This window comes from Perna viridis, chromosome 1 (genome assembly GCF_037379345.1).
Source record: "Perna viridis isolate PV_CMFRI_1.1 ecotype Kerala chromosome 1, ASM3737934v1, whole genome shotgun sequence".
Lineage (NCBI taxonomy): Eukaryota > Metazoa > Mollusca > Bivalvia > Mytilida > Mytilidae > Perna > Perna viridis.
This window is the reverse complement of record NC_142445.1, coordinates 19,548,121-19,569,902: the sequence shown is the minus strand read 5'-3', so window position 1 is coordinate 19,569,902 and position 21,782 is coordinate 19,548,121. Positions and strand designations below refer to the sequence as shown.

General features: G+C 33.1%; 2 protein-coding genes across 5 annotated transcripts in view; one reads left to right on the top strand and one right to left on the bottom strand.

The window, feature by feature from the left end:
- The window catches only part of LOC148627649 (uncharacterized), a 25,730-nt gene extending 16,247 nt beyond the window's left edge, over positions 1-9,483 (bottom strand). Inside the window, exon 1 of the mRNA XM_088576626.1 lies at positions 9,366-9,483. The gene's annotated coding sequence lies outside the window, so the exon portion shown is untranslated. The remainder of the gene's footprint in view (positions 1-9,365) is intronic.
- Positions 5,327-21,782, top strand: LOC148627648 (TBC1 domain family member 25-like). 4 transcript variants are annotated; one of them, XM_088576555.1, is made up of 6 exons: positions 5,327-5,427; positions 9,722-9,899; positions 13,465-13,574; positions 14,405-14,553; positions 15,303-15,443; positions 16,787-21,782. In XM_088576555.1, exons 2-6 carry the CDS (start codon positions 9,843-9,845, stop codon positions 18,736-18,738), a joined length of 2,409 nt encoding a protein of 802 aa, XP_088432681.1. In that variant the 5' UTR covers positions 5,327-5,427; positions 9,722-9,842; the 3' UTR covers positions 18,739-21,782. The 4 variants fall into 4 exon arrangements, with proteins under 4 accessions (XP_088432681.1, XP_088432691.1, XP_088432701.1 ...); XM_088576565.1 differs by lacking the exon at positions 5,327-5,427 and adding an exon at positions 6,122-6,362; XM_088576575.1 differs by lacking the exon at positions 5,327-5,427 and adding an exon at positions 7,469-7,745.

Here is a 21,782-nt window from a genome sequence, read left to right as displayed (position 1 = left end):
CCTTGTTACCAACAGAAAGGTGGGGCATTGGTATAATCTAATGATAACGTTCTTATTGAAGAGTGTACAAGAGTTTGAAGACTTAAATAAAAAGCAAATAGTAATTTAAGTAATTTTATTTTGTTTAAATTGTTATCCAGTGTTAATTACTGTATAGTTGGAAAATGACTTTATTTAAACCTGCTTGTTTTGCGTTCTTTGTTACACTGCATTTAAAAGTTATGAGTTGTTTCCCTCGACATATCCTTAACTGCATATCTCGGTGCAATAACGGATTGTACATGCTGATGATTTCAATATTAAAATTTCAACGAATCAAAACTGATTTATGGGCTGACAGTCTCCCTTCGGTGCACTCTTTCACTCACCAACTTCAATATGATTTTCTTGTACCCTTATAACTCCCATTTACCAATAAATTTTGTCGCAAAAAATAAATTGAAGTATTTTGCGTTTGTTTTCACATTTTATACCTCTTTAAAGCTTCAAACTTCTAGGTTATACAGAATATAGTAAATTATCGTATGTACAGTACTTTCTAATGGTATCAAGAAAGTAGCAATCACTCGAGCGTTTTTTTCCTCAGTTGAGTGCATATGTACCCTTTACCCTCGAAAAAAGCTCAAGTTGGCATATTTTAAATGTCCAGAGTGTTTATTGAAATAGAAAGGCTTATTTCGTATTTCCTTTTCTATTTTATTGCATCAAAATTAAAGCTCTTGGAGTTCTTTTGATGACTTGTGTAGATTGGAAATAAGGATTTAAAAAAAAATCCATGAAAAGTTGCTAAGTTCGATTTTACAAGTTATTGCACATCGAAAACGTCTCATTTAGTATCATTCGATAGATAATTTAATTTAGCTCACGAAGCGCCAAGAAAACTAATTGTCATATAAGAATTTTTCAAGAAAATTAAAAATATCACTCTCCCCCTATAAAAAAGGTCTCAGTATAAAAAATGCTCATTCACAGCAAATTAAACCAAATTGTAATTCTCATATTATGGGCATTCAAAAAATGACCATGTTTAAAAATTCCTGCTCAACTCGAGTGCAAAGTTTTTCGTGGTGGTCTTATACAATCGGAAAACAAGGGATTTTCAGAATTTCAGGTTTTCTTCTGTCATCTTTTATTTTCACTCTTTTTAAATAATGAAAGATATCTAAGATTCATGATAGAGAGTGGGAGAATACTTTGAATAAATTGGCTGAGCAGAATCTAAATCCGTTTCATTCTTGAATTTCGTACATAACCTGGATAAATGAAATGGCGGAAAATTTTTGCAGAAAATTAATCACCACTAGGTAGTTAAAAATTGACGTGCAATGTAATTTTTAACCACTTGCTTAGAATTCAAGAAAAATAAATGATCTTTTTTATACTTTACTAATGTGAGCTGAATATGATCGTGACTGCAAATATTTGATTTGAAAAAAAAATGTCGATTTTACATTTGGTTTTGCATGGACTTAAAAAAGTTATATTATTATTATGTTAATATTATGTAGTCTCTGGTCTGACCTGTGGCAACATATTTTCACCTCGTGTGCATGGAGTTCTATATTACAGCTCATACGTTATGTTAGAACCTGCCGAAATTACATGTACACGTATGGATTTAACTTCTCACGAACAAACTAGTGGAACAGGGTTTATATGCTTGTTGCTACAACATTTTTAAAATATTGACCAAACTTAACGACAAACGTAAAGAATTGTCAACTTTCCTTTCATCTGTGGCAACATCCCTTCGGCTCCTGCTTATGGAGTGTTCATATCACAAAACATACGTTATGCCAGAGCTTGCCGAAACTAGGCAGACTTTTTGTATCGCGCTAGAACTCAACAAATAGGCTTCTGGAACAGGGTTATGTTGCTACAAGATTGAAGTCATCACTACAGAAGTTTTATGGTCGTCATCATGAACTCGTGGATCGTTATGGTGTATCCACCAGCACCATGAAAACTGATTTATTCAACGGGTCATAGTTTTCCTTTCCTCGTTTGTCTACCCCGGACTTGACTTTTTATGAGCAACTCGGCGGGTGTTTCTAGAAAAGCAGAGGACGCTTACCCTACCGGTGCACCTGGTCCATGCTCCCAGTTTTTAGTGGAGTCCGAGTTGCTCATTTGCTTTTGTTACTTTGTATGTATGATTTTAGTTACTTTATGTTCTTTGTTGTGTATGTATGGTCTTTGTTCCTAGATTACATTCTTTTGATTACCGCTATAATCTTGGTTCCCTTGATTACTCTTAAACCATCACTTCTTAACTGTCTAAACTGGACAAGTTCTAAAGTCCAAGAAGGGTCGGGACGGACGGGTTTCGCTGTACAAGGCCAACATTTTTTATAATCTGTTTTACGGGACCGCCGACCCTTTTTTAGCCAAAAATACAATAAAAAAATAAAAGTACGTGAATGTCGTTTTATTTTTGTAAATTCCGCCGACTCCTGGTATATTTGCGAGAAAATCCCATGATAAAAATAAAAAAAAATAGATCGCAAGTTTTCATTGGACGAGTAAAAAAGAAGCGACCAATCAGCGATCGTTTTACTTTAGTAAGCTATCGGAAGCTCTCCGAATTTACCATTAGTTCATGAAAAAACACTGAAGGTCATTGACCTACGATTATTTCAAACTCGTTATTATTGGGGGAATACAGGAAGGTGAATCTTTCTCTATCCTTCAACAAAATAATTCATGAGATTGTCGTTGAGAAAGCTGCGGTTGTCATAACAAAGGTGTCCTGCCACCAACATTTTTATTATGCAAACAGCTTCACCAGGATTAATATATTTAACTCTATGATTATGAAATAAATGCTTATTTACCAAACAACTTTCTGGCACACTGCCTAACTCACCAGCTGGCAATATTAGCTGCAAAGTATTGCTAAATCTCAACATATCTTGTAACACAGTAAAAACGTTCTACACATAAATTATTTACATTTTGAAAAAGCAAGAGTCGTCCAACATTCCACCTCCGCAATTGATACTGATGTAACCAACTATTTCAATACCAATTGCAAATTCAAAATAATCATCTTATCTAGAAAACGCTCCTATCTAACCACCAAGACACAAGATTATCCTCTATGGATAAATTAAAGGAATCACATTTATATACTGTACTGGGTAAACATCTTGCCTGTAATTACCATTTTATCTGGCTTGGACAGCTGATGATTACTGGTCATTATAATAAATGTACATGTCATTATTTTAAACAACACAGACCTTTTTAAATTTAACTATCAAATTACATAAACCAAAGATTGATGGACAACACTGCACATCTTAGCTGTAGCTTTTTATCAAGACCATTTCACCTATCAATAAAACCATTATCAAAACACATAATATCAATAAGATGCCGACATCCAGTCACACCTAGGACACAATGCAAATGTGATTCTCCAACTAATAACCATAACTGATCATTGACAATAAGATCATTAAATGTGGTGTGGGTTCTGATGTATTTACCTAGGCAAAAATATATTGTTAGAGGGGACGAAATGTTCATAAATGACTTGAAATACACATTAAAAACAATTATGTCGGAAATATAGTTAAAAACTTGGAAAGGGGTACAAATGTATCTACACATCGAAAATATTTTTATACGTCTTCTTTTCAAAAGTTAAAATTTGTGTGTATTCTCTGTTTCATTGTGAAAACAGTATCAATCGGTCTTAATAATTGTAGAAGTGAAATGTATATCAAAATTGGGTATCAACAGCTTTTACTTTTCGCACATTTAGAATATAGCCAAAAAAAATAATAATAAATAAAATAAAAACGAAAAACAATTACTTTTATTTTCATTTTTTCCATCGACTTTTATTTTTATTCTTATTTGCTCCCCTCGACCCATTTTTTTTTAAATCCCGTAAAATAGATTATAAAAAAGTTGTCCTAATATATATAATTACAAAAAATGAATATTTTCAAGATCTTAGAACTATGAATACAAAATTTCATCACGAAAAATCATCGTTACATTAAACAATCACGTGCTACATATAAACACAAGCTCTGTAGTTTGTCTTTAGTTTTAAATACTCAGCTTTCTACGTTTTTACTTTCTATGATTGTATCTCGGTAGACAGGGAAAGATAGTAAAACAAATACAGGGTGATTCTATATCAGTGTAAACAAATACTACTTATCAAACTTCTAAATAGCTGTTACAGCTTAAATACATAGGTGTAATGAACTGTTAGGAGATGTACAAAGTACATCACTTATTCTGGCAATGAACTTCACCATTAGTATAAAGGGGTGGTAAAGTACTAGTTATGTATAAAATTTAATGTCAGTCATATAAAACATTGATATGATACAAATTATATCGTTTGGCAAAAATATACGCAGATGAAAAAAAATGTACACAAATCGTGCATCTTAAAACGTCTCGTATTACACTATTACAAGTAACTTCCATGTATATGCAATTTAATAAATAGTGTTTATAGTTATGTCGGTGTTTTTTTCGGTTGATTGGTTGTTTTTGTGTTTTTCCTTTGATATGTAAGTTGGTCCCATCTGCATCAACTTTGCTTACTCAGAACTCACACTGTAGATATCACTTTTATAGAGTAAAAATATATGTTGTCATTCATTTTGTTCCTATGAGGAAATGTACAGAACAAAAGGTGCGTTCAGTAGGCAATGTGTGCACATTATGATACTTTTTTATTTCACTGGTGTGTTTGTTTAGTTAAAAAAATGAAGAGTGTACCCGTATTGCAGTAGGATTTCTTGGGTCTGGTTACTGTGTCTGTTAATTTAAACGCAGTATTGGATTTGAATGAAAAATAATCTCATTGACGATATTTTTGTATGCTCGAATGAATCCTTAAAGGAGGAAATTTCTTAAAATTTAAAGATTTAACAACATTTTAGTCACCCATTTACAACGTTTGAGAAATCATCTCCAGAAAGCTATTTATTCAACAAAGATCTCATATGCACGGTATACTAATTAAAATGCGTCTTTTTCAAGGTTTTTCGTAGAATTTACTAACCGTATATCATTAAAATTATCATAGTTATACTATTACATGGCATGACCGGCAGCTTGGTGAACAACCATGGTTACACGGAGACTATAGTGACATTTATCTTGTATCACATAGGTGATCGTAACATATCCCAATGGTGTTCACAAGTCAATATCGAAAACATGTTTATTTACGAGTAGACATTGAATCAACAAGCCAACCAAGGTCTAAAGATAAAACAATGAACCTGTTATGCTGGATTTGTACTGCCAAGGACCCATCCAAATAAGGATATATCAAAGTTTCAGTTATTTAACCAAACTTTATTAATGGTAAACACTGTATTTCTTTCTTAACGTTGGTTCGGATTGTCTTTTCTCGACCCTTCCTTATTTACAAAGATTGTTTGAGTGGAGGTAAGATGTTTTAATAGGTTTCTAAAATAAATTTATCAGGCGTTTAGTGCCATTTTCATATAAAATCTGAGTTGAGATTTTCCTCAAATTCTTCTTAAACTCTTTCTTAAAATGAAAGATTTGAGGAAAAACTCAGGATATGAGGAATATCTCAATTTGAGCGGGGTCCATTAGCGTTTAAGAGGTCATTCGCATCCTCGAAAAAGTATTGAAATTGTATCTTAATGATATTCTTATTTTTCACTTGACACTATCAGGTCTTTGTTCCTTAACTTAAATTAATGTTTGGTGAAAGAATGGTTTTCAATTTTAAAGCAGTTTAGGGTTTCATGACAATAGAACCCTTCAGATAAATTCTAAATAAAACATGAGTTTCAAAGAATTTGAGGTCCGGTCTGATCCATAAATTTAAAAGGGGTACAGCAACGACATCATTATATCCAACAAAAGCCGAGTTCCAACCCCGAAACCCTTCAACTGTGTCATCGACCATCTTCGTAATGACCTTAGCAATTCTTTCCTCATTAAAGCATTCAGTACTGCCCGGCGCGACCTTTCATTTTATTTCCCCTTTTTCAAAAATGTCCTGTTTCACCTACCATCTTTTCTATCGTGTAAGTTCAAAGCCAGTTTCGGTACTTTTCAAGAATTTCATGTCGTAGAGATACTCTACAAACGCGGAAATCATTGCATGGTACATTTGAAAGCATGTGTCCTTGTGTGTTATCATTCATATTGTTTGTATACTAGATCTACATGTGTAAGAATACATATTTGGTTATATTATCGATACACATGTGGTGTATTATTTAAACGTGTCCATGAGTTGGTCATTAACGATAGGAAATCACTGTGCCACATAAATTAATTGATACAAGGAATAATATTTGAAAAAAAACAAAGAACAGCTTATTCTAAAACATTTCGTGCTATAGGTAAGTGTTTTTAAAACATATTTTCGAATCCCATCCTTCATAAATTCTTCAGCTAAAGTTTAAGACGAGACTAATCTTTATCTAGTTTTCTTACCATAGGAAATTTGATACAAATAGTGGCTATAGATATACAAGGAATGAAAATGTGTGTATTAAAATATGTAAATCATAGTCTATATCAAAATTTTGCCCCCCAAAAATATATGCTCTTTCATCCTACAAGAAACAAATATATGTGTATTAAATCAAAATGGAATGTTGCTAATTTTGAACATGTTGCTTACTGATTACTTAAGCATTAAAAAGATATGAAAAATTCCATTTTAGAGCTTTTTTAAGTTAAAAATTTTATCTTAATTTGAGATATAAAGCGGATTGAAACGTGGGAAAGACTAGGCACTTTTATCGTATGTTAGGAGAAGAAAACCTAAATGATAGATTGGTTGGTTGTAGTATTAAGACCTGAGACGCACCTTCCATATACGTTTAATTAATAACCAGCAGTTTATAATGTCACCCATCCGGACACATCATTCTGACTCCGACCCTAACAGTCACCACTCTGTCTCCTTTGAGCTGCGTGGTAAGGAAGCGGTGACTACCAACTTTATGAGGATCTGGGACGAATCTACAACCCCACACCCGAATTTAGTACGCTACCACCAGACCACCGAGTCAGTTGTATGGGAGAGAATATAGTTTGAAGGAAGAAAAGTATGCAAGAGACATGTGTGATCACGCTTAACTACTGCTTGAATTAAAATACATGGTTTGACCTTCCAATAGTTCTTCATTCAGATCGATGAAATCCATGCTTGCTATTAATTCATGTTTGCATAATGATTGTGCCACGGGGTTGGGATGATTGCAATCCCTTTTGGGATTCAGTTACCGAAGCTTTTTTTTATATTCGGCCGCCAAATCGCCGGATTGGAATCATTACAGCACAGGAACAAATCTGAGTTATTGTTCGAATATACGGACATGTGTCAGAGAGCATCGCGACAATAATCAGCATAATCAGTTTTTACAAGGACACTTTATCAACTATGGGTAAACTAATTTTATTTAAGTTCTGATAATTTTCAAGGTTACGCGTGATGACCATCTGAACGTGCTTACAGTGCATTTCGACACTGGTGGTTGCCTGGTGCTCATAAACTGCGATCAGTTCAACATGGCAGCTGATAACTCAGACGGTTCAAAAACAGCTAAATTCATCTATGTTTTTCTTATTCCATTTGTGACTTGAAAAAGTCTTAGTTTTTCTTCGAAAATCAGTTTTGCAATCAAGAGAATGGCGATTAAGCAACATACGATTCAAGCCATAAACTGGATTAGATGACAAACTACATATGTACCCGTACATAAATGGCAGAACAGGTATATAGTACTAATTTAATTTGAAATAATCATTAATTTCATGTCAATTGTTTTCTTATAATTGATATACTAAGTATTTTCCAGATTGTGATGTTAATTCAATTCTTGATTATTGGTTTGGTGTCCCTAGGTTTTAATTTTTCTTGTAACATACAGCTTTTATTTGACGAGCTGTACTTTCCCTTTTAATAGCAGTTCTGTCGGACGCCGACCCTCTCTCATTGACAGAACTTATTAGATCGCACCGTACAAACAGATCGCATGTTTCTCTGTTTTACTGGAAAGAATGAGTCATTTTTTTTAGAAAGACATGAAGTTTTCTCCATGCTGATGCTCTGACGATGTGGACGCGTCGGCGTGACTATAGGAGTACGGAATCTGTTTTTCTCATCTTATTCGGAAGGAAAATATTAATCTTTTCGTGATGTAGTGATTTCATGATCAGCTTTCAGAACTTCTGATTTCAGTTATATGCCTATATCGCCTATATCATAATAATGAGACGGGAAATATAATATCAATAGGGTTTAACACCACTACGGAAATACTAGGTCCAATGAAAAAATAGCGACGTCGTCGTCTGGAAATATTTGATGTCAGGACTCTAACTAGAGTATCCGGCATTTACCTCAAAAAGAAGGAATGGGTTATTTTTTTAGGAATTACAAAGTAGAAGCAAGAAACAGTCATTTTGTGATTATCGGATCGACAACTCTAGTAAAAGTGTATTGATTTTTTAAGTGGAACCCGACAAAAGAAAGATTGGGATTGAATCCAGTTGGAACTACTCAGTCTTCCTCGTTACACAGAAGAAAAACATCAGATGCACTAGTTAGAATAATCTGTGCGGAATTTGACCGATCCGATTCTAATTTTTTAATTGAGCTGGTTATTTTTTTTCAAAATCGGAACTACTCGGCCATTTCCGCTAAAATAAAGTCTGAATACTTCCGAACGATTTTTTAACATTACTTTTCTTTAGCTCCTCTCTCCGAGCCAAAATTTCTAAAAGAGTTACTGTTCTTTTAATTATTTCTATTATAGTCTTTGTTATTTTGAATCGTCGTGTGTCGCGCGAGTGCGTTTAAATTACATATACATTGCGTTTAATTGAAATGTGTCTATTTCGGATAGTTGTCTACAGTTACCACATTATTTACTTTGTTTACATCATGATACTTGGTTAAATTAAATTATTTCGCACTAGTGTGAATAGCTTTTATTGGACATCTTTTAGCCTCGTATCGAGGAGTTGCATTATAGTGTTGATCGACTAATACTGGATTATACTCATTTGCAATATGATGGGTACCGCTGGCGCAGCAGAACAAGCCTACTCCGAGGGTTTTTTTTAGTATAACAGACATGGTTGAGTATTTTCGATTGGGATTGAGTTATAGGGCTGTTGGGACTTAATTAATTGAACCGTTGAAAATTTAGACACCAAAAGGTTGTATAAGAAAGCAACATTTTCGCAATGCCCGAACAATAACTTGAGTAAAAATGTATGTATTAAAATTGTATCACAATATATCATACCACAAAGGAAAGACTGGGTTTTCACTTGATTTGTGTAGATACTAGGTGATATTACAAAAAATACAACGTGTAAATTCTTACTGTTGAGTTCCGTGCACTATTTTTCATTTCACTTAATAATTTGTGTATCGATCAAATTATTGTTAATGTTTTGCCACCAAATGTCCATTTCGACCTTCTGTAAACATTGACTCAACGTCTTATGCGTTCTGCTTGTAACTGGTTCTACTTGACGGAGGTACCAGTTTATTTTTCTTGGGTCGTACTATTTTATATAGGGTAAACGAAGTCTAATTAGAATGGAAACAGGTGGATGTATAAAATGTATGATGGGTATCTTTTTCAAGTTTATAATTTTAAATATATCAAGATGTTGGTATTCTAAAGTCAATGGGTATAAAAATGATGATAACAAAATTACTTTCATTTTGTTTCAGAAAGTATCCCTAAAAAAAGTCGACTGGTTTGTGGTTATAATTTTACTTCCGGTTATTAATGATGACGTGAAGTCGGTGTTTTTGTTACATCTGATGTCTATCAAAGACCAAATTGTTGAGAATGTCAGGGTTTTATGGTATAACAGAACGCAGGGAAGTCATTCGTGTCAAGATAAAGGTAATATGTCATTAAGTATTATGTCTATAAACCGTGGTGCATTACTCCACCAACTGAACAGCTGATCAGCACGTCGATTGTAAATGCAAACGAATATAAATGTGACATTCCTCCTATATCTCATTGAAGATGCGGCAGTAGAGATCGAATGGCAGCCTCAAAAAGAACAGTGCATAAATAAAATTATAAAAAAATATAAATATGTTGTGTGTAATACAGTAATACACTACACTCAGCAACTTTTGTTTCTCGAAGTTCTAACAACACTCAAGTCAGAGTTTTAAATCTATGACTATGTTAGTCAGGAAAACACTGTGTCAGTCGTATTTTTTCATGGTGAAATGTGAATGTTACACGCACCCATCTAGGACAACATATTCCGGTTGTTAATTGTGTACAGAGAATCACTGACCTGGGTGGGAAATTCATACAGCAGTGAAGTTAATCTCATTGATCTCCGCTGACTATATGGACGTTAGTATCCGAACTCCCAGGTCACACTGACCTCCAAAATTCATTGTAACCTCTGAAAATCACAACGGGGGGTCCAGGGGACTTGTGAAAATTCTTTATCCAATTGCCGAAATCTATACTTGTAATATGAGTCGATAGTAGATTTGTCCAGTTTTAATCCAAGCTTTCTGCTCAATAAAACAGCGGTTGAGACGATTAGCATGTGGTATTAACAATTGACAAATATAACGTGAAAATTGTAAAAAAAGACATTTATTGTTGATACATACTTCATAACTGTCCTGTATTGAGTTATAATTAATTGCAGTTCATTTGACGACCAGACAAACATTGAAGACATTGTAAACATGACTCAATTTTTATCTTGACTGGAGTGCTCTAAATTACCATAGAAACAAAAACAGAATATACATCGCATCTTACTTTCATGATTTTCTCCTAAAATCTCCACCCAATCAGGCTACATGATAACATCATCATGTATATGAAAACTACTAGCTAACATAAAAAAATTATATTCTATAATGTACAGGCTAAAAACCACTAATTCCACTTCCCGTAGGTTTCTATGCTAATTTCACAATATTCAATGGCTTCTCTGGACTTTACCTTAACTTTAACCTGCAGAGGACTATATATCAGCATGATTCTACATATGTCAGCTCACAATCCTCAGAATGGCATGTGGGGTTAGCAGACTTGCAGTGCAGTACTGGTCACCGGAAGTGAAGGGTCTATAAATAGCATGGGAAATCCCAGTGTTTTCACAAGATAGGGGTATATTTAAAAATCATTATGGAGATTAGGCTTCACATCACAAGAAGCAAAATGCACCTATAAAATGTACAGAAATGTTTTTCCTTTCAGAAACTGTTTAAATTTTTTAAATAAGATGAGAACTTTTTTCACAGCACTATGAGGAACAGGGGTAATTTCTGCGTAGGACTATTTTTGCGTACGTTCCAAATGCTCATTGGTTGAATTGGTGGTCTGTATTCTAAAGAGTCACTTTTTGTCTTAGAAAAAATAAATAACTATACAGGTATCTTCCTACACACATACTGAATGCATTTGCAAAGTTTCAGTGAAATGTGACAAGCACTTTTTTAAATATTTGATTTTTAAATATAGGGTAACCAAGTTGTGCGAGCAAAAAAGTGACAATATTCTACCATACTTAAATGCATTAAATATTTGCAAAGAACTTTTTCTGACTTTTCAAATAAAAAATATCAATCACAACTTGTTTTTTAACAATATTAATGAAGAAATAGCTTTAAAAGTAATCATTTTCCGAGAAATTGGTCTATTTTTAAAAATTTATTTCTGACATGCCTCCCCCTTTTTCTTGATCACATGTCAAAAATCCTAAATCTTTAAATTTTCACAAAAGGTGATATATTTGGCTTTAAATTTGTAAATACAGTGTTTTCACATTAAAACATGACCAGTAAAGGGCACCTTAAGCAAAAAAAGTGCTCAATAATGGATTTTCCATGTTGCCATAGGGGAATGCTTATATGGCCTTAACCGCAGTAATGAAAGTGAGTTTTTCCTCATTTCTAACCTAATTTTTGCTCAAATCTACACAAAACTTGATTTCAAGTGCTTATTACCACCATATTTAGGTAAATATAGCCCTCAAAGTTTAATATTTGATATTTTTACTAAATTTTCTACACTTTTTACAAGATAGGACATAAAAATCAGCCAAAAAGACCAATTTTCCATAATTTGGACCTATAACTTAAAAAAATGCATATTTTGAAGGATTTTTGTAGTGTATTCCTCTCATGGCAAAGTTAACAAGATCTTCAAGTAGTTTAAAGCTATTTCAAGAAACTTTTCATTTTGCCATGGCTTCAGCTTTAGGCTAAAAACCACTAATTCCACTTCCCATAGGCTTCTATGCTAATTTCACAATATTCAATGGCTTCTCTGGACTTTACCTTAACTTTAACCTGCAGAGGACTATATATCAGCATGATTCTACATATGTCAGCTCACAATCCTCAGAATGGCATGTGGGGTTAGCAGACTTGCAGTGCAGTACTGGTCACCGGAAGTGAAGGGTCTATAAATAGCATGGGAAATCCCAGTGTTTTCACAAGATAGGGGTATATTTAAAAATCATTATGGAGATTAGGCTTCACATCACAAGAAGCAAAATGCACCTATAAAATGTACAGAAATGTTTTTCCTTTCAGAAACTGTTTAAATTTTTTAAATAAGATGAGAACTTTTTTCACAGCACTATGAGGACCAGGGGTAATTTCTGCGTAGGACTATTTTTGCGTACGTTCCAAGTGCTCATTGGTTGAATTGGTTGTCTGTAACCTACATGTACATGCATACATAATGTATGTACTACAACATGTACATTTACATGTAAATACCCATCTTTTCATAATATCAGATAAACTGCTTATAACGGTGTCACAATCTTCAACTTGCCTGTGTCCCTTTAGAAACAAATTGTACACTATTGTAACTATTGATTTTCAGTAAATGTAAAAATAGAACTTTTGTGGTAAAATACTGTTGTTCCATCAAAAAAAATGTTGATAGGAAAGATAAATGTACACTTTGTCAGTGGTGGCTCTTCAGGGATTTTAGGGAATCAGAAGCCCACCATTGGGGAAAATTTTGCTATAAATGTCATGCACAATGTCAATTTACAATGTACATGTATGTAAGGAGAAAAAAGTCAAAAGTTTTCCTTTTGGGCATGTGAGTTACAAACTTATGTATTAAGTCCAAATTTAATTTTTGCTACAGAGCATTACGTGTATCTCCTGTAGCAACTTACATTTACAATGAATGTACATGTACATGATTATACATTGTACATTTTCTACTGACAGGTGTTTTTCATCAATAAATACATCTACATGTACAATTATCAGTAGCAACAAAATATAATAAAAAATGTTCTTATTCAGAAGAAACAAAATTCCATTACATGTATTGTGTACAACATATACATGTAATTAACAGTTAAACATCTAAATAACAGGCTGTTCATAATCAGTACAAGACCAATTAAATCAACATACAAAGTCTTTGTGGTATGTAAAATTTTGTATTTCAGAAACATGATGGGTTTATGCAGCCAGAGTGTAAAAAGTTTTCTTTGGATCCACAAATCACTTCATTTGAAATGTTACAGCATATTGTTGCCAGTGCTTTCAGCATAAAAGGGTAAATTTCAAAACTTATCTTTGTACATTTACTTTAAAATCTTCCTTGTCATGTGAATTTACTACTATACAAATAATGTACATTACAAGTGCATTTTGTATTATCAGCTGTGATTCATAGTTCTTTGATTTGTTTATATTTAACTTAAAATTAAAGGATCACATTTACATTTGTGAATGTCAACTTAATAATTAAATACATGTACTCAAATGTTGGATGTACAGTGACTGTGTACATGCATATAAAAAGACATTGTATATATGTACATGTAGATCTGCTTTTCATATGATTACAATCATATTTAATTTGCTTATAGTTATTTTTGTCAATTTAATTGTATATTTCTTTTAACATATAGATGACAGTAAATTTATTGTTTTATAAAGAATGTCATTATGGTATGTAAGTCTTGTCACTAGCCCTGACTCTTGGTTCAATGAAAATTTGTCCCAATCTACCATTCAAATGCATAGAGATTTGACATTTATAGAGTGTTGAGTTCAGTATTAAAAGCAGAACATTTTTTTTGTGTAAAAATAACAGGAATCTATTTCTACATTATAAAAATGTGTTAAGAAAGACAATGTATTTTGTAATTAGAAGATTTTTTTTGTAATGCAGCATTTTGAGATCCCTGAAGTAAACAATAAAATGTAGATCAGTCTTCAGATTTCAATATGCTCTACATTGGAAATCTGGTGAGGTAAATAAAACTAGAACAAAACTTCTAAAGCCAATTAACGTGTTCCTACCTTCCTACATATACCTTCAGTATTCAGAAGAAATATGTAGTTGCCTTATTTAATACATTTATTACTTTCTTTGGACAGTGATTTTACCTTGAGTTACTTAGCCCATGATGATGAAGGCCAGGAGATATACCTTAGTATGTTATCTGACTGGGATATGGATGCAGCATTTCAGAGTGCCTCAGATCCTTGTTTACAGATCAAAGTAGATCTTAAACCTTTTGAAGATGGTAAGAATAAACAGCAGTATTGATGATTGCATACAAGCACATTCAAGAATACCAGCCAGTTTAAAATAAATTTTACAAAACACATTTTGTATACTATCATCTGTAATTTTGTAGGAAAATAATAGTTAACTTACAAGAATAAAGCAGATAAGCTATTTTTACATGTTCATCAATAAATGGGATTAAAATTAAGAAAATTGTTCTTTTAATTGATTTGAAGAATCTCAATGTTGTTTCTGATTTTAATGGGACATTGCAAGTTTGAATGGGACAATTGACACATGGCCCTATCCAATTTTAATCGCAGATGTTCTGTCATGTACACTGTATGTGTAACTGTTTAGCCTTCTCTTGGAATATGAAAAGGCATGTTGACATTGAAATTGCATGTGGTACATGTACATGTAGGTCCAAGTACACTACAGTATACATGGTGTGTAGAAAATAATAACTTGGAAAAGCTTTAAATATGAACATAACCCCTATAGATATGTTTCCAAATTTCATTTCTATTGAAGTTAACCCATTCAAAGTTTATGGGGAATATTTACATGATCCTGCTGAATGTTGGTACATTTATTTCTTAAAAACAATCACATTATGGTTAGGTTCCAATTTGAACTTAAACAAAATAGTGACAGTATTTTTTTCACCCTGAAAATTGCAAAATTGAAGGATATATTAATTATACATGAATATACTTTTACTTATAACAAGGTGTTATGATAAACACAAATATGTTTTTTTAGGTTTAGATGATTGGGATATCATAGGCCCAGTAGATTTCCCTCAACAAAAATCACATGGTTATTTAGATGGCAGCTCACTCCTTGGGACTCTCACTACTCATGTTGGCAAAACTGTTTCTAGATCCATGCAGAAAGTAATGGGTATGTTAATAATATTATTAAATTTTTAATACCGGTATGCATAAATTTTTATAACCTACATGTGTACATGTATTGATGGATGTATTATGGCATACAGCTGTTCTTCCTCCTACACATTTAGTGATAAATCATTGAAGCTTTCAAGAAGTATTTGGACCAATGATTGTCACCGCAAAAGGTTTCATCTGCTCTCATTGATTTCTAATATTAACCAATGATTCTCACTACACAAGGTTTCATCTGCTCTCATTGATTTCTAGTATTAACCTATGATTGCTACCACACAAGGTTTCATCTGCTTTCATTGTTTTCTGATTATTTTTTTTTAAAGTGTTAGGAGTGAGTGAACATATCTTGTGCTTGAACACTGTTGTTCATTCATATTTATCATCAAAATTTAAAAGGATCTGTATGTATCTGTAAATAAAGGGGCAAAGAAACATTTAGTCCCTGGCTTTTTAATACCATAAGTATGATACATATCACTGAAACTGCTGCCATCTCTGCAACAATTGGTTCGATAGACTTAGCACATTTTCAGTTAGAAAATATACAGAATGAATCTTGTAATCTCCCGATAATATGTGTTAATTGAACAATCTAAGTGAATATTAAAATAAAGTACATGTATGATAGTTTTGTACTGACTACTACCCTACATATTATGGTCCTGTACTGAATGCCAGCTTTACACTTAGTTAAGTAGGTTTTAATGGTTTTAGGTACATATACAAGCTATGTGTATTATCATATTGCTCTGAATTATTAAAACTCCGTGCAGGTCTGGGTGTCAAAAGAATAAGCCTGCAGCAGCGCTAAGCTTGTCGTAAAAGGCGACTAAATAGTACTCAGAAACCTAGCCGGGGGCAAGGCGCTCTGCCCACAGAGCAACTGGGATGTGTGCCCCAGGTGGTGGAATGGGGTACCCCAGGCATTTTGCATGCTGGGGTTGTCAGGCTAAAATACGGAAAACCTGGGCGCAAACCATAGTGGTTCACCGTGTTGGGAAAGATGTCACGTTCCTTGCACGTTAAAGGACCCTGCTGTGGTATTCAATAGGAGTAGGAACCTTTACGCTCTGCCACAGGAGGCTAAATTGCCCGATCTTACCCATCCCTTCCTTTTTCTAGTGGCAATCAAAATTTTTCTATCCTATTATCCTTGTGTCCCATCCCCTTTTTTCATCTCATCATCATTTCATGTTCATTTTATCATCCATTTCATGTTCATTGTCTGAATATAGCTGAAATATTGCTGATCGGACGTTAAACCCCAACAATCAATCAATCAATCTGAATTATTAAAAAAATGCATTCGACTGAAACTAGTTCAGTTTATTTCAGGAATAAAAGTAGAAGAGGAAAACAAGTTCAAACCTTCAAAACCACCAGTAACTGATCATGAATTCAGGAACTATTTGGACTCCTCTGGACACATGGTAAAACCTGAAGAGCTTAGACTGAGTATTTACCAAGGTGGTGTAGAGTCATCATTACGTAGGGTTGTATGGCGACATTTACTCAACATCTTTCCAGCAGGTCTTTCTGGGAAGGAAAGATTTGATTACATGAAAACTAAAGAAAATGAGTATTATAAATTAAGGGACCATTGGAAGGAACATTTCAAAAGTGGCTCCTTGTCTGAAGAAATTAGACATGTTGCTACTATGGTGAAAAAAGATGTTTTGAGAACTGACAGAACACATAAGTTTTATTCAGGAAGTGATGACAACAAAAATTTGATAACTTTATTTCATATTTTAGTGACTTATGCAGTCACTCATCCTGAAACATCATACTGTCAGGGTATGAGTGATGTAGCTTCACCTTTGCTTGTCATTGAAAAGGATGAAGCCCAAGCTTATTTGTGTTTCTGTGCATTGATGAATAGATTACGGACTAATTTCTTATTAGAAGGAAACTCTATTGAAATCAAATTTAAGCACCTTCAGGACCTACTTAAAGTTCATGATCCAGTGTTTTATGATTACTTAAAAGAAGTTAATGCTTCAGACATGTTTTTCTGTTATCGTTGGTTACTTTTAGAATGTAAACGTGAGTTCCCTTTTGATGATTGTTTATACATGTTAGAAGTGATGTGGAGTACTTTGCCACCAAATCCTCCTGACCTGGAATTAAAGTTAAATGATCCAGATTATCGTGGGGATTTCCTTTCAATGTCACCTATGTCACCTTCTTTTTCAACAAAGCAAAATATATATGCTCAACTATTGTCCAGACGACTGCACTCTCATTCAAAGGTCAAGGATGTTCCTAGTAATTCTCTTCAGAATGGCAGTGTAAATAATAACAATTCAATGGAAGACAATTCACCAATAGATGAAAAAAGCACTTCTCAAGACTACCCAGCTGTTTCAGATGAAATCATGACAAAATCTATCATTCTCAAATCATCTTCAATTGATAATTCTCTGAAAGAGACATGTCCAATTCATAACTACAAAAACTCTGAAAAACTGAATTCTGATGCTCACATAGAACCAGTGCCTGAATGCAGTGAAAACCAGAAAGATGAAAACATTGAATTGAACAATGAATCTACTTGTAGTAGGAAACAAAGTGACCCAGTACAGTGTTGTATGAAGGATGAAATATCTGAAGATTTTGAAGTTCAAAGGAATCTGGAGTTTGATGATGAAGATGTCAAAAATGAAATAAGCAATTATATCGATGGACAAGATGACAGTATATGTGATAGGGAAAATGATGCTGATGACAGTGGACATGGACAAAGTCAATTCTATATATCATTAGAGTCAAGTGGTGAGCCAGTTCCTGCAAAACCTTTGATCCCTGCACCAAAGGGCTCCTTCTTTGACAATGTTAAAAAAAGAATCATGACATCCCCTCTTCGAAAACAACCTGACTCAGTGTTAAAAAATTCTAAGTCTTCTTCGATTAACCTTTCTCAATCAAACAATGAAGTTTTAAGTCCAAATGAGAGTTCTTTGACTGATTCAGTGAACGATGACTCTGGAATGAACTCTGTGCACTCATCTTTAGAGGTAATTACTAATGATGCTTTGATAGAGTTACCTCCCCCTGAAGAATTTGGTTGTGGAAATCCTTTCCTAATGTTCATATGTCTGACACTTCTGTTGCAGCATCGAGACGTTATCATGCAGAATCAACTAGAATATGATGAAATGGCCATGTTGTTTGACAAAATGGTCCGCAAGCATGACGTACACAAGGTTCTCCATCAAGCCAGAATGTTATACACTGACTATCTCCAATCACAACAGAAGAAAATACTAGAAAGTGAAAGTGTTTAAAGGCCTTTGATGTTGTGCAATGCTACTTACATGTGCAATTTAAAAAAAAAATATGCATACTAAGCCATGTCAATTTGTTATAGATGGTGCTTTCATTTCATTAGTTTCATAAAGTTCAGTCTTCAAAAATGAAACATTTTCAGTTTTGTTAAATAGTTTTGACAGTTACTTGTGTATGGTATTCATTAGTCTTTACTAGTCAATTGTTTAGTTACAGTTATGGCTTATGTGAAGTACATGTAGCTACATGTACAAGTATAAATTTCCATGTGTATTTCATACTAGTGAAGTACATGTACAATGTACTATGTATGTAAAATTGTACCAATAGTTGTCTCTAATCATTTGCATTTGTATTTATACTGGTACATATACTTATTTTGTATGAATGTATACATGTACATTTTGTACATTGAGTATGTTTTCAACAGTGGAATTACATTCGATTTCTGTTCTAGGCAATGTCATGCATTTTAAATTTATTAGACCTTCCCAAATTGGGTTAAGAGATTTAATGTACAGGGGTCCTAAAATAGTTTCTTGAGTATTTGTATTATCAAGATAAAATCAACATGTATTATATGTGTGTGATATACAATGTACTTGTATGTGTACATTTCACATTTATACATGTATATATTTTACATAGTATAAGTAGTTACATTGTACATGTTAGTCTTAAAAGCAAGTCAAGGACAATCAAATATCCATTCTCATTCAACTATTTTTGAATAGTTTAAAATTGACAGTTACATTTTCACAAGCAATTAAGTTGAATTTATTTTTTTCTTTCTTAATAAAGAAAGAAATCTTGGTGAACAGTGTACAATTTATTGCACACGTACAATGTACATATGTATATGTGTTGTATTCACCAGGGACATGCAGTTGTAATTTATGAATATACTGATTTAGCTTTATTACAGTTCAGTGTACTGTGATCTCTATTACATGTCACTTCTTATCAATTTGTACGGGTTCCTCCGTTTACTTTATCAGTATCACTTAAAGCTCGAAATAATACTTTAAACTGTAATTATGCATCTTATTTAAATAATATTGGCCCAATAGCAGAATGAAAGACTGTTAGTGGTTGTTCCCACCACAGAGTTTTGGGTGGTGGTGGGATATTCAATGACAGAATTAGTAAGAGGGCAGTAATGGAGATTGCTGCTAGGCACAACTAAGGGGTTGGGAGTTGGTAGTAATTGTTCAGATTGCACAATTGGTGGGGTCCAGTTTCTGATCTTTATTCCTGGTTAGATCGTTCAGATGCTACTTTATTGCATGTTACAATTATGTACATGTCTGTAGTGTGTTTGTAGACATTTTACAAAAGAATTTTCTATTGACATCATAAGAAAATGTGATGTTTGATTTTCTGTTAAAGCAACGTTAAGTTCAAAAGGAACACACCACAGCTGTGTTCTATCAATAAGAAATGCATTGATTATAATGTAATGTATAACTCTTGTCTATTGTTATAACAGACAATTGAATCTTAGGTATTTTACAACAAAATTTTATGTATTGATTTGGTCATTTATTCCCTTCAAAATACGATAAATAGTGGCCTATATACCTAATGAGTAAAGTATACATTTATGTTAACATGTTACGATGTGGTCTGTTAATAAATTTTGGTTGTGATAGTTATTTCTTCCTGTCGTATTGATTTAGTACATGTGTACTATTACCAGTATAAAACTATGATTTGTTGACTACTGCTTTTCGCGCTTTCATTTTCCATATCTGTGATTTTGTTGTTTGTTATATTTTAAGGTTTTGCAACAAATTATATCTAGATCTTATTTTTTTATTTGTTACTTTGTGACTTACATTTGCTTGCTGTGTAATTCTTTTTTATTCAGATTCTAGTGTACAAGAAACTACTGGATATTGATGTAAATGCACAGTATGCTATTATACAGTAAAAATAGATTTGAATAATATTACTTTCAGCCCATGTACAATGTACATGTAATTAAAAGTTAAATTTACATTAAGAAAATTAATCCATTCCTGGATTGGAAATTTAAGGTTTTACAGATAAACCATTGTCAGGATATGACAATTAATGTTTTGTGAACCGAGTCCTTTAAGGGACGTTGATGAAAATTAAATTTGCCCAAATTGAAGACTAAGTTGTCTTGAAATTAGTGCATGTTGAAAAATACATATAATTTGGGTGGCCTTCAGGTATGAATAAATTAAATTTACTAGTCTTAGTTTTAATTTTACTTGTCTCAGGCAATAGGACAACCTTAAAATCAGTCCCTGAATACTTGTAGATTTGTTAAAAATGTATGCAAAATGTTAATTAACCGAAGGATTTTTTAAATTTTGTCTGTTGAAATATCAGATTGTGTTCAAGACCTAATATTTTCTTCAATAATATTTTTTTATCAGTTCGTAACTCTTCTTTTTTTTTCAATTGATTATGGGAAAATTGATGTTACGGAATAGTTCATCAGTTTGGTTTATTAAGTGCCAATAGTGCTATTCACTGTCAGAATCAGACAGTGGGTGAATCATGATGGAAGAAAAAAACACCCAAGTCTTTCCATGAAATCGTATTTAAAATGTTATCTGAAATGCAAAATTGGTATTCATTTCTTTTGTTAGTGTCAATAATTCTAGGTATAAACTAAATGAAGTGCATTTCATCATCAAAGGGAGATAACTCACTTTTACCTATCATTTTATTGTAATTCTGCATCCTCTGACACTTCTAAGACAAGCAAACTGTTCAATTGCCTTAAATTTTGTGCCCACATAGTCAAATTCTTGTTTTTTTGTGAGCAATATTCATTACATTTCAATTTGGTCTGTTTTTTACAGATTCCAATGCTTTCCTTTTGGTGAAAAATCCAATTCAGCTACAATATACATGTTACACAAGCCAGTTAGATATCTGGTAATGGCCATCATACATGTAGTTGTACAATGTACATATTCCTGTAACTTACAATATATTGTTTTGTTGGCTTAGAAACAGCATTAAAGTTGTTTGCTTTTTGTTCAATAAAATGTTGAAACAGGTA